This window comes from Panthera pardus, unplaced genomic scaffold, assembly GCF_024362965.1.
Source record: "Panthera pardus isolate Hobbes unplaced genomic scaffold, ASM2436296v1 HiC_scaffold_11, whole genome shotgun sequence".
Classification (NCBI taxonomy): domain Eukaryota; kingdom Metazoa; phylum Chordata; class Mammalia; order Carnivora; family Felidae; genus Panthera; species Panthera pardus.
Window position 1 is genome coordinate 70,936,015 of NW_026526666.1, and position 14,483 is coordinate 70,950,497.

The 14,483-nt window shown below is 36.1% G+C and overlaps 1 protein-coding gene across 3 annotated transcripts in view; it reads left to right on the forward strand.

The window, feature by feature from the left end:
* TESK2 (testis associated actin remodelling kinase 2) overlaps positions 1-14,483 on the forward strand; it is a 132,003-nt gene that overhangs the window by 59,462 nt on the left and 58,058 nt on the right. For all 3 annotated transcript variants that reach the window (XM_019449498.2, XM_019449499.2, XM_019449500.2), the window contains one exon: positions 5,209-5,330. In XM_019449498.2, coding sequence (XP_019305043.2) covers positions 5,209-5,330 — 122 coding nt within the window. The remainder of the gene's footprint in view (positions 1-5,208; positions 5,331-14,483) is intronic.

Below are 14,483 nucleotides of genomic sequence, written 5' to 3' on the forward strand. Positions count from 1 at the left end.
AACTGAGACAATTAACCTTAATTCAGAAAAATAATTTCATATACAGTTCCTATTAAAAGTTTTCCTATTTGCCAGCAAAAGGTGGGTGTTTTTTGTTTTTTTTAATTAAGTAAGCTCTACGCCCAACATGGAGCTTGAACTCATGACCCTGAGATCAAGAGTCACATCCTCTACCAACTGAGTCAGCCAGGGGCCCCAACAAAAAGTTTTTTATAGCTTTTTTGAACCCAGAATCAAATCAAGGTTTCATACATTTCGTTTCAGGGGTTATGTCTGTTAATGTCACTTAATCTAGAATATTCCCCCACATTTTGTTTGGAGAGGATTGTCTAGTTGTCTTTTAGATATTCTGGATGTGTCTAATTGTTTTCTTATGATTAGATTTGACTTAAACATTTCAGTATGTATATTACATCACATCAGAAAGTTGACAATGCCAGGTGTTTCACTTTTGGTAATGCTAAATGTGACCAACCCCTTGGTTAAGGTGCTAACCAGCAGATCTCTCCATTGTAAAGACATATTTTTCCCTTTGTAGTATATAAGTAATCTTGGGGGTATTATACAGCAATTATATATACTACTGTTTTTCACTTAAAATTATAATAGTATTTTCTGTGTTATGTCAAATTCACCTGATATGCTAAATTCTTATGAGCATATAGTTTATTTTTTTAAATATTTTTTTAATGTTTATTTATTCTTGAGAGAGACAGAGACAGAGTGTGAGCAAGGGAGGGGCAGAGAGAGCAGGAAACACAGAATCCAAACCAGACTCCAGGCTCCGAGCTGTCAGCACAGAGCCTGGTGCGGGGCTTGAAATCACTAAGATCATGACCTGAGCCCAAATCGGACCCTTAACTGACTGAGCCACCCAGGCGCCCCTATACTTTCTTATTTTTATTAAAAACAATACCTATTTATTGAATGCTTATTGGGCCAACCTCTGTGTTAGTTTGCATCCATTATCTCATTTATCTAACATAACACTATTTTGTCCTCCATAATCGTGCTAGGAGATAGAGACTATTGTTCTCTTCATTTTACAGTAGAAGTCTTCACAGAGAAGTCATTCTAATCATGTAAGTATTAAAACGTTGTATTCAGTCTGCTCATTTCCTGACCTGGAGCCCTTCACCACTCTGCTATGCTCTTCTTTAGAAAGTAGATTTGAAGATCCTGTGGTAGCATCAGATGAATTTAAAAGTCAAGGAGAAGTACCGATTTTCTCTTCTGTTATCTTCTTTCTCCCTTTCTTTTTTCTTGCTTTTCTTCCCTCCCTCTCTTCATTTATTTATAATTATGGTAAAGTACATACAAGATTTACCATCTTAATCATATTTAAGTGTATAATTCAGTTCACGTGGTTGTGCTACCAGTCTCCAGAACTCTTCATCTTGCAGAACTGAAACTCTATACCCAGTATACAACTCCAAATCCCTCCCCTTCCCCTAGCCTCTGGCAACCACCATTCTACATTATGTTTGTATAAATTTAACTACCCTAAGTACCTCAAGTAAGTGGAAACATATGGTATTTATCTTTTTGTGACTGGGTTATTTCACTTAGCATAATAACTTCAAGGTTCATCTGTATTATAGCATGTGTCAGAATTTCCTTTCTTTTTAAGGCTAAATAATAATATTCCATTCTATAATATTCCATATCAATTCTATAATATTCCATTCTATTCCATTCCATTCTATTCCATTCTAGAAACAAAATAAACATTTTGTTTATTCCTCTGTCAGTGAGTACCTGTGTTGCATATACGTCTTGGCTTTGTGAATAATGCTGCCATGAACATGGGTGTGCAAATTGAAACTCTACTTTCAATTCTTTTGGGTACATACCCAGAAGTAGAACTGCTGGATCATGTGGCAATTTTATTTTTAATTTTTTGAGGTCTTACCCTTTATAATAATATTTTTATTTTTAAATTTTTGATAGAGGGCTCCTGGGTGTCTCAGTCGGTTAAACATCTGATTTCGGCTCAGGTCATGATCTTGTGGTACATGAGTTCAAGCCCCGCCTCGGGCTCTGGGCTGACAGCTCAAAGCCTGGAGCCTTCTTCAGATTCTGTGTCTCCCTCTCTCTCTGCCCTTCCCCTACTCATACTCTGTTTCTGTCTCTCTCAAAATAAATTAAAAAACATAAAAATAAGTTAAAAAACATTAAAAAATAAATTTTTGATAGAAATATAGTTGACATTATATTAGTTTCAGGTGTACAACATAGTGATTTGACAATTATATACATTATGAAATGCTCACCACAATAAGTATAGTTGCCATCTGTCACCATACAATGTTATTACAATATCATTTACTATATTCCGTGTGCTATGATTTTCATCACTGACGCATTTGTTTTATAACTGGAATTTTGTACCTCTTAATCCCCTTTACCTATTTTACCTATCCCTCCCATTTCTCTCCCCTAGCAGCAACCATTTTAGCATTTATTTTCCAAGGTAGTTAAAGATGTCACTCTCTTAGGAATATTCTTATTAATAGTAACCATGATCTATCTGTAGAGGACATACTGAAGCAAAAAAGCACCTTCTTTTAACTCTGAAAATCTAAGTCTATTTGAAGGGTAATTAATTTTTGTAGTTTTAGAAACTTGGAATGAAGATCCTCCTACATTTAGGCAGGTACCCCATCTTTTGTGGACCTCTATATTTAAACGATACTTTTTTCTTCCTTTATCAACTGTAATCTGTATTTTAAAAATCTATCAATGTCTATTAATCTTTTGAGGTTTCATTGAAGTTCCATGAAGTTTTTGCCTAAGTGCTCATTCTGTCAACATTTCAACATTTATATAAATACTTTGTGTGCTGTGTTTTATTCTTCATTGTCTTTCTTCTCTGACTCGCCATATAGCTTATTATTTGTCCCTTTCTAGATGGTAAACCCCAAAAAATTTTACCAAGTTTTATATTTCTTTTCCATTTGAATCTTCCTCCCAACCCCTGCCCTCCTCAAAAAAAATTACTCCTGGCTCACTTCTGCCCAAATAATTCACCTGAATAAATGATTCACTGGCCCTTAGATAATATATAGAAAGTATATTAGAAGTTTCACTTAACTGTTATTGCCATTGTTTTCACTGTGCCCTTATGATGTGCCAGGCCTTCCAGGCACTGCAAGACAAAGATGGATACAGTATAGATCCTGGTATCAAGATGCTTTATAGACTGGTGAGGAGATATTTATGTACAGAACCATGTGATGAGTGGTATACTAGTGTTATGAATGTTGTTCTGAGGTGGCATAAAGATGGAAACCACAAATAAATGATTCCCAGAGAGTCAAGAAGACTTCAGGGAGGAGGGAACATTTGGGTGTGGTCTTGAAAGGTAAGTAGAATTTGAGGTGCTAGAAGAAAGTATTTTATGCAGATGAAAGATAGAATGCAATGAGTTATGAACATGTTCATCATCTTGTCCACTGTTTTAAGGAAATAGGATTTTTTCTGATTAGTTTGAAATACAGATTGTTCATCCTAGAATTTCACATTGTTTTAATATCGAACTTTCTTAAAAGCTCACATTTTGTTAAAATTTCCGAGTGATAGTTTTCAGATGATGAAAAAAGAAGAATAGCTTTCAGAATGGAGAGCCCTTATTAAAACACAGATGTCTTCTGTAAATAGAGTTGGAAGAATACTGTCAGTGTGTTCTTTGTATATAAACGTTTCTTTTAACTTATCCATGCAGGATCTGAAAAGGAAAGTCACTTCTCTTTCTTCAATCACGAGATACATGACAACAGAATCATTGATGCACTAGGAAGAGAGTTGGGTTCCAAATCTCACTAAGAGATCTAGAAGAGGGGAGAGACAGCCAGTGTTCTGCCTCAGTTTTTCTAACCGGGGTGCCTGTGGCTCTGAGTGTTTTGCTTCCTCTTTCCCTTATGTCTGGCTGATCTGAAACATTGTTTCTTTGAACTCTTAAGATAAAATGTTATGTCTGTCCTGTACTAATAGATATGCTGAAATTCTGGGGCTGTTGTCATTTCAAGGAATTTCTGTAGATTGAAGAGTTAAGTAGGTTGTCATATTTTCTCCTGAAACTTCCACTTGGTCAATTACAATATACTAAAAGAATACTCAAAGTCCATAGGACGATGACATTTTTGCATAGCAAGTCTCTGTTGTGCCAGATCTGAAATGTTTTTTTTTTAACCAGAGAGTAAGGAGGTCCTTGGTACTTGGTAATTTTTCTACTGCCTCATTCATAATTTCTCAGTAGGAAAAACACATTTCAGTAAATAATTGAGTTTCTTTTGGGTAAGACAAAATATTTTCTCTGGTAGTCTCCTTTTGCTACTACTGAGACATTTAGAGGGTAAAAACATAGTTAATTTTCTTGTGAGTAAAGTATTACAGTTATTGGAAACTGTGGAGTGTGCATTGAAATTATAAAACAATATTTTTACATGCAAAATATATTGAATTCTGTAGAGAATAAATGTTTTAGAAGTAGACTTTCCTCTGTGTGTACGGGTAATAGTGTGAATGGTGTGACCCATGTTTTTTTGTATCTGACTTGAGTATGTTTATGTGATTATAAGGTACTTTGGGTTGGCTCACTATATTATCCCTAAAAGGTCCACTGACTTCTTTCTATATTTAACATGAATGCTTTTTTTCATGTATATACTTATGTGTGCGTATACACACACACACACACACACACACACAGATGCACACACACATGCTGCTTGGGGGAGATTTTGAGGATGTGGCTTTAGTGTCCTATAAAGATAGTTTTATAGTTCCTTAAGTGTTATATAAGGCTTATGCATATATCTTTTCTGTGCACACTTAAAATTCCACAAAGGGGACTTTTTCCTGTTAGTGTCCTAAGACTCAGCAATATTCACCATAAGGAACTAGCCTAATAAATTTCCCCCATTTTTTTCTAAGGTATTAAAAAAAGCTTCCATTTCTTGAGGTGTTATTAACAATGTTTTTCTGGCCAGCTTAATGTGAAATAGTTTTGCTCTTTGATGGAATAAATCCATCTTCATTAATGGAAGTGAGACCCTAATGTGATCAGTTTACAGGAAAACATCCTGAAGTATATCTATTTTATCTAAACTGGCACTAAAACATCTTGGCATGTTTACATGTGGAGACTTTGACCTCATATTTAACTGCTGTCCTTGAACCCTTCTCTTGTTCTATTTTATTTTCTAGGTGCGCCATCGAGCTTCTGGCCAGGTGATGGCTCTTAAGATGAACACATTGAGCAGTAACCGGGCAAACATGCTGAAAGAAGTTCAGCTTATGAATAGACTCTCCCATCCCAACATCCTTAGGTAATGGCTTTTCCTTTCTTTTGAGGATTAGTGAGAAAGCTGGAACATTATTGGAGGCTTGTTAGAATAGCATTAATAGCTGTAAAAAGGGATTCGGAATTTTGTGCTGAATCTGTCTTGCTAGGATTTAGCTGTGCTATAGGTATTTTTCTACCTATTGAGAATTAATTTTCTGTAACTGCATTTAATAAAGCAACTTCCTTCTGTCTCTCAACTTGCTTTATTCTTAAAAGCAGCTCACTAGAACAATTGTTTACTATTGCTAAATTAGTAATTAAAAAAATTTTAAGTTTATTTATTTATTTTGAGAGAGAGAGAGTGCAAACAGGGGCAGAGAGAGGGAGACAGAGAATCCCAAGCAGGCTCTGTGCTATCAGTTCAGAGGCTGACACTGAGCTCAGTCTCACCAACTGTGAGATCATGACCTGGGCGAAGTCAAGAGTCAAATGCTTAACCGACTGAGCCACCCAGGTGCCCCACTAAATTAGTAATTTATCAAGGAGAAAAGATTTTTCTCTTTTTGTTGTTATTTAATTTTCTTAATTGCTTTATGAGATATCATAATTAAATCAGTGAATAAAAATAAAAGAGTGCCCCTAGGCTATCTACCCTTAACTTTTAGCACTGGAGAAGACATAGTTTACCTTTTTTACTTTTTTTTTTTTTTAATGTTTGTTTTGAGAGAGGGACAGAGAGTGCAAGTAGGGGAGGAGCAGGGAGAGAGGGAGAGAGAATCCCAAGTAGGCTCTACACTGCCAGCATAGAGCCTGGCAGAGGGCATGATCCCATGAACCATGAGATCATGACCTGAGCAGAAATCAAGAGTCAATTGCTTAACTGACTGAGCCACCCAGGCACCCCAATAGTTTACCTTTTTACAGGAGAATTCATATTATATAAAATAAGGTTATATGATCCTCACTTTCTAGTAATCAGTATCTGAATCTTTCTCACTCAAATTATCTTGATTTTTGTTTTAGTGAGGTGAGTGTATTTCCAAATGAAATCAAATAAGACAATTTGAGTCAATATATATTTAATAGAGTTTATGTGTAAGACACTTTAAGAAGTTAAAAGTGCTGTTTACTTAGGGTCATTTATTGCTAATATTTACATTGGACTGGAAAGGAATCATACAGCTTAAGTATGACTTACATGTTTGGTCAGTGATAGTATATTATGGAATTGGATTATACTGTTTACTTTAAACTTTCTACCTTTATATAGAATTGTTGGCTTCCTAGTCTACTACAAAAATGTTCAGCCAGTATTTTTATTATGATGACTTTCTTCCCAATGCACAAATCTGATTAACATATTTTTTTGAGCATTTAGTATAAGCCTGGTGATTTGTGAGACACCAGAAAAGTATAAAGACATATATAAAATGGAATGCCTGCTAGTAGGAAAGAGTTTGACTCTAACTGGGAATGTAGGACTTACATATATGAAAAGAGAACTAATAAAATCATCTAGGACACCACCACTTGCATAGAATAAACTCTACGTGCTATAGAAGTTCACAGGAGTGAGCGATCATATTAGCTTGGCAGAGTGAGGGAAGCCTTTTTGGAGGAGGTTGACTGGGACTGGAACTTGAATTTTAAAAGGATTTTTAGAAGATCGGGAAGGAACTCAGAAAATAGAAGCAAAGCAGTAATAAAACACAGAGGTAAAAGTGCAAAGCTTTTTGAGGAGTTAGTGAATAAAAACCCATTTGGTTAATAACAATAGTAAGAAAGTCACCATTTATTGAAGGCTTGTATGCTGGATACTTTACCTATTTAAAGATTTAATCTTTACAACTAATCACTATTGAAGGGACTGAGGGTAAGAGATGATGTGTTGGCCAAGGTCTGTGACTCTGAGGCCTGGGCTCTTTCTACCATTCTTCTCGTAGAAGAATTGATGATTTGACAGAACACTATTGGTAGATAAAGGTGGAAATGTAATAAAAATAATCAAGAATGGCTTGCATAAAGCCAAAAACAGTATGTTTTATCCTCTGTGTATTGGATTCTGAGCATGGACTAACATGGCAGAGGTAACTGATGGCAAATTCAGAATGGTTTAGTGTTAGGGAGACTCATGGCCAAGAGATCAGTTAGGGGGCCTATATAATGTTTGAGAGTGAGATTGTATAAGTCTTGATTTTAAGCTGATCATATTTTCATCTTGCTTAAAAATATTTTTAGGGGTGGCTGGGTGGCTCAGTTGGTTAAACATCTGACTTTGGTTCAGGTCATGATCTCATAGCTCATGAGTTCAAGCCTTGTATTGGGCTCTCAGCTGTTAGTGCAGAGCCCGCTTTGGATCTTCTGTTTCTCTGTCTCTGCCCCTTTTCTGCCTTGCACATGTTGTCTCTCTCTCTCTCAAAATTAAACATTAAAAATAAAATAATATTTTTATTGTTTTTCATTTTTATAGAAGTGATACATCATCACTATGGAACATTTAGAAAACAGTCAGCAAAACAAGAAAATAAAAATTGCTCTTTATCTCAGTGTGTAGGGATCAAACTATTATTAACATTTGGTATATTTTTTGCCAGTCTTTTATTTCACTACTTTTCTTATTTTCTTTATGTAAACTTGACTGGTGAATGCACGGGAAGAATGACATTAAATAAATTTTATTCTAGCACAGCAAAAACTTAAAATACAGTTGTTATATAATAGAAATAGCATAGTATAGTATGATTAAAAATGAAGTTTCTAGATTCCTGATCTGGCTGACTGGATTCAAATCCTGGATCTTGGGAAAGTTACTTAACCTGTCCAAGTATTAGTTTTCCCATCTATAAAATGAGAGTAATGACAGTAAATATGTCATGAAGTTGTTTGAGGGTTAATTAAATTAGTGCATATAAACCACCTAGAAGAGTATCTGGCTTGTGTTAAGTGCCCGGTAAATGTTAGCTACTATTCTTAGTTTCTTTTTCTCTGGCTAGTTTTTATTATTATTATTGTTTTTGAGAGAGAGGAGAGAGAGAGAGAGAGAGTGCAAGTGAGCAAGGGGCAATGAGAGAGAATCCCACAAGGGGCTGAGAGAGAGAGAGAGAGAGAGAGAGAAAGAGAATCTCGAAATCCCAAAGCAGGGCTCCAGCTCACCCCATGCAGAGTTCGAACTCAGGTTCTTAACTGACAGAGCCACCCAGGTGCCCCTAGTTTTTTTTTTTTTTTTTTTTTAATGGCCCATTGAAGCCTGTTGCTTATCATTCATTCATTCACCAAACATTTATTGAGTGCTGCTGGTTTTAATACTTTCAAAGGTTTTTTCCTAGAGTAATGCTTTTGAATAGAACTTTCTGCAGTGGTGGAAATGTTCTTTATCTGTGCTTTCCAATAGCCACATGTGCCTAAAGAGCATTGTATGAAATGTGGCTAGTGCAAACAAAGAACTGAATTTTTTTAATTTGATTTAAATTACTACATGAAACTACTGGCTACTGTATTGCAAAATACCGGGCCAGAATCCACCTAGATCTTTACTCTTGTTTTGCTTAATATTTATGTTCCAGCCTAGAAATGTGTGATGAGACCAGTGATACTATTCCTATTCAGATGTCCCCTTGATCTTTCTTACTTAGCCTATCTCTTTTTGGTTCCATTGTGCAGGAATGACACACCCCTCCCTTTTAACTTTCAACTAGTAATAATTTTCTTTGCACTCAGCTAAGTTTTCTAATATATAAAAGATAATGTTAACTTCTTCTTGATTTGGCAGTAGGCCACAAATGAGATACTTTATAAAAGCCTTTGCATCTGTTATAATCCACAGAAAGTATAAAATACATGAAAATTATTATAATTATTGTTAACCATAGTGGTTTTGCACTCTTGATGATGACTCTTTTTGTTCTGTATAAGCCATCTGTTTCAAATATATTGTCATTAAAAGCCTGGAAATAGATTTATTTATTATTTTTTTTAAGTTTTATTTATTTATTTTGAAAGAGAAAGAGAGATAGTGGGGGAGGGGAAGAGAGAGATAGAGAGGATCCCAAGCAGGCTGTCAGTGCAGAGCCTGATGTGGGGCTCCATCTCATGAGCTGAGCTAGTGCTTATCTGACTGAGCCACTCAGTCAGATGTCCCTGGAAGTAGATTATTAAAAAAAATTTTTTTAATGTTTATTTTATTTTTGAGAGAGAGAGAGAGAGAGAGAGAGAGAGAGACAGAGCATGAGTGGGGGAGGGACACAGAGAGAGGGAGACACAGAATCCAAAGTAGGCTCCAGGCTCTGAGCTGTCAACACAGAGCCCAATACGGACTCGGACACAGGAACCATGAGATCATGACCTGAGCTGAAGTCAGATGCTTAACTTACTGAACCACCCAGGTGCTCTTGTAGATTACTTTTAAAAAGAAGCTTCTGGTTGTTTATATCTTTCATGTTTTTGTGCTTTCACTTTTATTATATATTTTGAATACAACAAAAAGAAATTATCTTACCAGTGGCCTAGAGGAAGCAGGGTCTTCTTGACTTTTGTTATTAGGAGGAACACTATAGCAATAGAAGCATCTATTATACTTCCTTAGGCTACCTTAAATATCAAACTAAGCATGACTGTGTGTCATTCTCAAAATACTTAGAATTTTTATTTCTTAAATGCTTTTCTATTTGTCTTAGAAATTTACTATTAATACTCTGTTTTTATAATTTAAAATTTTTAATGTTTATTTATTTTTGAGAGAGAGAAGGAGAGTGTGCGTGGGAGAGGGGCAGGGAGAGCTGAAGACACAGAATCCAAAGCAGGCTCCAGGCTCTGAGCTGTCAGCACAGAGCCCAACTCGGGGCTCAAACTCACAAAACGTGAGATCATGACCTGAGCTGAAGTCAGTACTTAACCAACTGAGCCATCCAAGTGCTTGTAATTTAAATGTTTTGTAACTATTTGTTAATAAGGGTTTTAGGCTGTTTTCAAGCTGTGACGCTTAACAAGCTCTCCTTTATAGATGCAGAAGCTGAGGCAGAATTATGAACCAAGGTTTTCCCTGAAATTGAGATTATTAGATTTAAATTGGGAAAAATCCATCTCTCAGAACCCTAGGTTTTTCGCAGACCTGCCTCCTTAGAGGTTGACCCCCGGGGGGAGACTGATGAGCAGAGGAGGCTTTTGGTTCCCTCCTATGTTTCATCCAGCCAGGGCAGCTTCACTTTTTTATCTGTTTTATGTTAAACATGTGTATAAGAATTTTGAAGAAAGGGTCTCCTGCTTGAAATCAAAGAAGAGGTCAGAAATCACTGCATTAGTGATTTGGAAAGTCTACTTGAAAAAGACGGTATCTGTATGACCTGCCAGATGGTTGGCATCTAATCCTCTGGGCATGCCTTGGTCCTGTGCTGGCACAGCTATTTTGTGCCCAGCAGGAGCGAGTGAGCTGAACTTTTGCAGCTTTTTTTCTCTTTTTCTTGACCCCAGCCTCCCTACTCCCTCTTTTTCCTTTTATCTTTCTCACTCCTAAGATTTCTAGTTGGAAGGAAAAGAATGCCTGCTAAATCATAGAGGCAGTAGGTGTGTATATTTTGTTTGTATATATGTGTTTTTTTTTTTTTAATACATGGCTACAGTTAAGATTGGCTCTTTTATCATCAGTTGCTCTAAGTTATCAGTTAGAACAAGGAACAATAAAGTACTTTGTTGTTGACTGCATGGACTGATTGTTTGGGCCTCTTGTGAATAAGGTTGTTTATGCCAGGAAGTCTTATGCTCAAGATCTGTAACCCAATTCCATGTCCTGCTAACTTCCATTCCCCAGTGGTCTTTCTGAGGACCTGTACCAAGATTTGTTTTCATACCTCTTTGTTATTCTTCATGCCACGAGAAATTTAGCATTTCTTTTAGATGCCTTATTTATATTCTCATGCTTCCTTTTTTTAGGCTACATTCTGAATTTATTTTTCTGTCTACTTATTTTTGTTCAGAATTGTTTTAGCTCCTCTTCAAAAGCCACTTATAGCAATGTGGTTATCATTTTGTTAAAATGGAGAATATGCTTTTAATTCACCAAATATTTACTTGGAACTATTCAGTCCAGACCTGTGCTAGGCAATATCATGGTGAATACAGGGAAATAGAACACTGTTATCTCCCAGTCTCCCTGGGAAGTAAACTTTACATCTAGGAAACAGATAAGTATCAGCTAATCCTGTGAGAATATGGCAGGATATTTTTCCAGTCTCAGTTATTAAGATAGCTGTCTTTCCAGTTACCCATTCTGAAAATCCCGAAGTCATCTTTACTTATTCTTTTTATTCATTGCTTCTAACCAGAAGCTAATATGCTCTTGATTCTAGATCTTCAAAGACTTTTGCATCTGTTCTTTCCTTTATATATTTGTCATTTCAGGCCTCTTGAATTTTTCCTGGAATGAATTATGTTCCCTATCTTTTTGACCCCCTTTCTCTATTCCTGATACACAGCTCTAATTGTATAACTTATTTCTTATAAACCTTTTATTTCAGAATTGGGTTGAAAATCCTTTAGACTGACAGTTAAGGTCTAATCTGTTTTTTCTAGCCTTATCTTCCACTATTTGTCATAGGTACTTAACACAACTCCATGATTTCCTAATCGTATTCTCTTGGACAAGTTACTTGACCTCTAGGCTTTGTTTTTTTTCTTTCATTAAATTAGGGGAATGGACCAGATCAGTGGTTAGAAATCCACATTGAGGGATACCTAGGTGGCTCAATCAGTTGAGCATCTGATTCTTCATTTCAGGTGGGGTCATGGTAACAGGGTCGTGGGATGAAGCCCCACATTGGGCTCTGCACTGAGCATGGAGCCTGCTTGAAATTCTGTCTCTCTTCCACTGCCCCTCTCCTCTGCTTGCTCTCTATCTAAAATAAAAAATTATTTTAATTAAAAAAAAGAAATCCATGTTCGATTAATGTTGAATAATTTGGTTTTCTTAATTGTTTTTTTTTTTTCTTTAATGTTTATTTTTGAGAGAGAGAGAGGAGGGACAGAGAGAGAGACACACACACAGAATCTGAAGCAGGCTTCAGGCTCTGAGCTGTCAGCACAGAGCCCGATACTGGGCTCAAACTCACAAACTGAGAGATCATGACTTGAGCCAAAGTCGGATGCTTAACCAACTGAGCCACCCAAGTGCCCCAATGTTGAATAATTTGTAAATGATCAGGTTTAAAGAATATTGTATCTCAGGTGTATATGCACCTGTGTGTGTGTCTGTGTACGTGTCTGTGTGTGTGTGCACGTGTGTGCTCCAGAATAAATTGGAAACATTTAAAAAGCTGGATTAGAGACACATGGGTGGCTCAATCACTTCAGCCCCTGACTCATGATTTCAGCTCAGATCATGATCTCACAGTTTGTGGGATTGAGCCCCCATTTGGGCTCTTCCACAACAGCACAGAGCCTGCTTGGGATTCTCTCCCTCCCTCTCTCTCTGCCCCTCCCATGTGTGCACATGCTCATGCTCTCTTTCTTTCCCCCATCCCCTCTCAAATAATACTGGCTTAAAGTAGATCTTTCTGATTTTATCAGAATTATAAATTACAGAATTATCCTGTAATTCTAGTGAGTAACTAGGTGAAAGGGTCTCAATATAGCCCTCAAAGCAAATTTTATAACACTAGCATGTTGAAAAGGAGGGTTAACATTTTTTTCTCTTCTCTGTGTCAAGGTAGAAGGTTTAATGACTTAGTACTGTGTGTAAGTTCTAATTCAATATAAGTAGGACAATTCTGTAAAATAAAATATGGAATAATCTTCAGTAATATTTATGCCATTGTCTGTGGACAATCAAGTAGTACAACCCCAAAAGGATGATTTTTTAAAAATTTATTTTTATTGAGATATAATTGAGATATAGTAGAAGATGATTTTTAATGTAAACAGTGGCTACCATTTATTGAACACCTATTATAGACCACTATTTTTTAAGTAATCTCTACACCCAGCATGGAGCTTGAACTCACAAACCTCGAGATCAAGGGTCGCATGCTCTACTGACTGAATCAACCAGGCACCCCTATATGGACCACTATTGATTATTTTTCTACCCCATCACCATTTTTTCCTGTCTAGACCTCTCCCATCTCAGCAAATGGACTTGTTGTTACTACCATTATTACTTAGGTGAAAAAACCTAGGAGTCATCTTTAATATCTTTCCCTTCTACCCTCTTTCAAACCATCAAGTAGTTGTACACCTGAAATGTATATAATACTGTGTGTTAACTATGCTGGAATTAACATTTAAAACTTGAGAAATAAATCAAAGCTCAGCATGTATATTATAATGACTGAATATAATCACTACTAGGCCAAGTAATGTATTATAATTACATTTTATTTCTTGTACAGTATTTTTGTGTTTTGCCTAATTTTTCATTTGCTTAGTTATTATATACCACAAATTCTTACCAAAGCTTTGTACAGAATTGTAAAATTCTTCTTCTTCTTCTTCTTCTTCTTCTTCTTCTTCTTCTTCTTCTTCTTCTTCTTCTTCTTCTTTTTAAGGCAAGTAAGTGCTCAACTTGCTTCATTTCTTTTTTAATGTTTATCTTTGAGAGAGTACAAGTGGGGGATGGGCAGAGAGAGGGACAGAAGATCTGAGGCAGGCTCTGTGATGACAGCAGAGAGCTCAATGTGGAGGTCTCACAAACCATGAGATCATGACCTGAGCTGAAGTTGGATGCTTAACTGACTAAGCCACCCAGATGCTCCCAAAATTGTAAAAAATTTTTCTGAATATGAATTTCCACTCTGCTAAACACATCTGGAAATCTAAAAATTCTTTCATCAAACCTCCTTCCCCCAACATTTCTCCTGGAGCTCTTGATTCTTCTGCTCCAGTTTGTATTGCTTATTCTCTAGACTGTTGCCCAGCAGGCACCTTGGGACTTGCTATCATCTTTATACCCATTTCTTTCTAGATCTTATGCCTTTCTTTTTCTTTTTTCTCTTTTTTAAAATTGTCATTAATGTTTATTTTAATATCTTTTAAATCTTTTCAACTGAACTGTCTGTGGTAAACATATTTTCTTTTCTTTTTTTTAAATTCCAGTATAGTTAACGTACAGTGTTATATTAGTTTCAGGTGTACAATAATAGTGATTCAGTGATTGATTCTATACATTATTCAGTGCTCATCATGATATATGTACTCTTTAATCCCCATC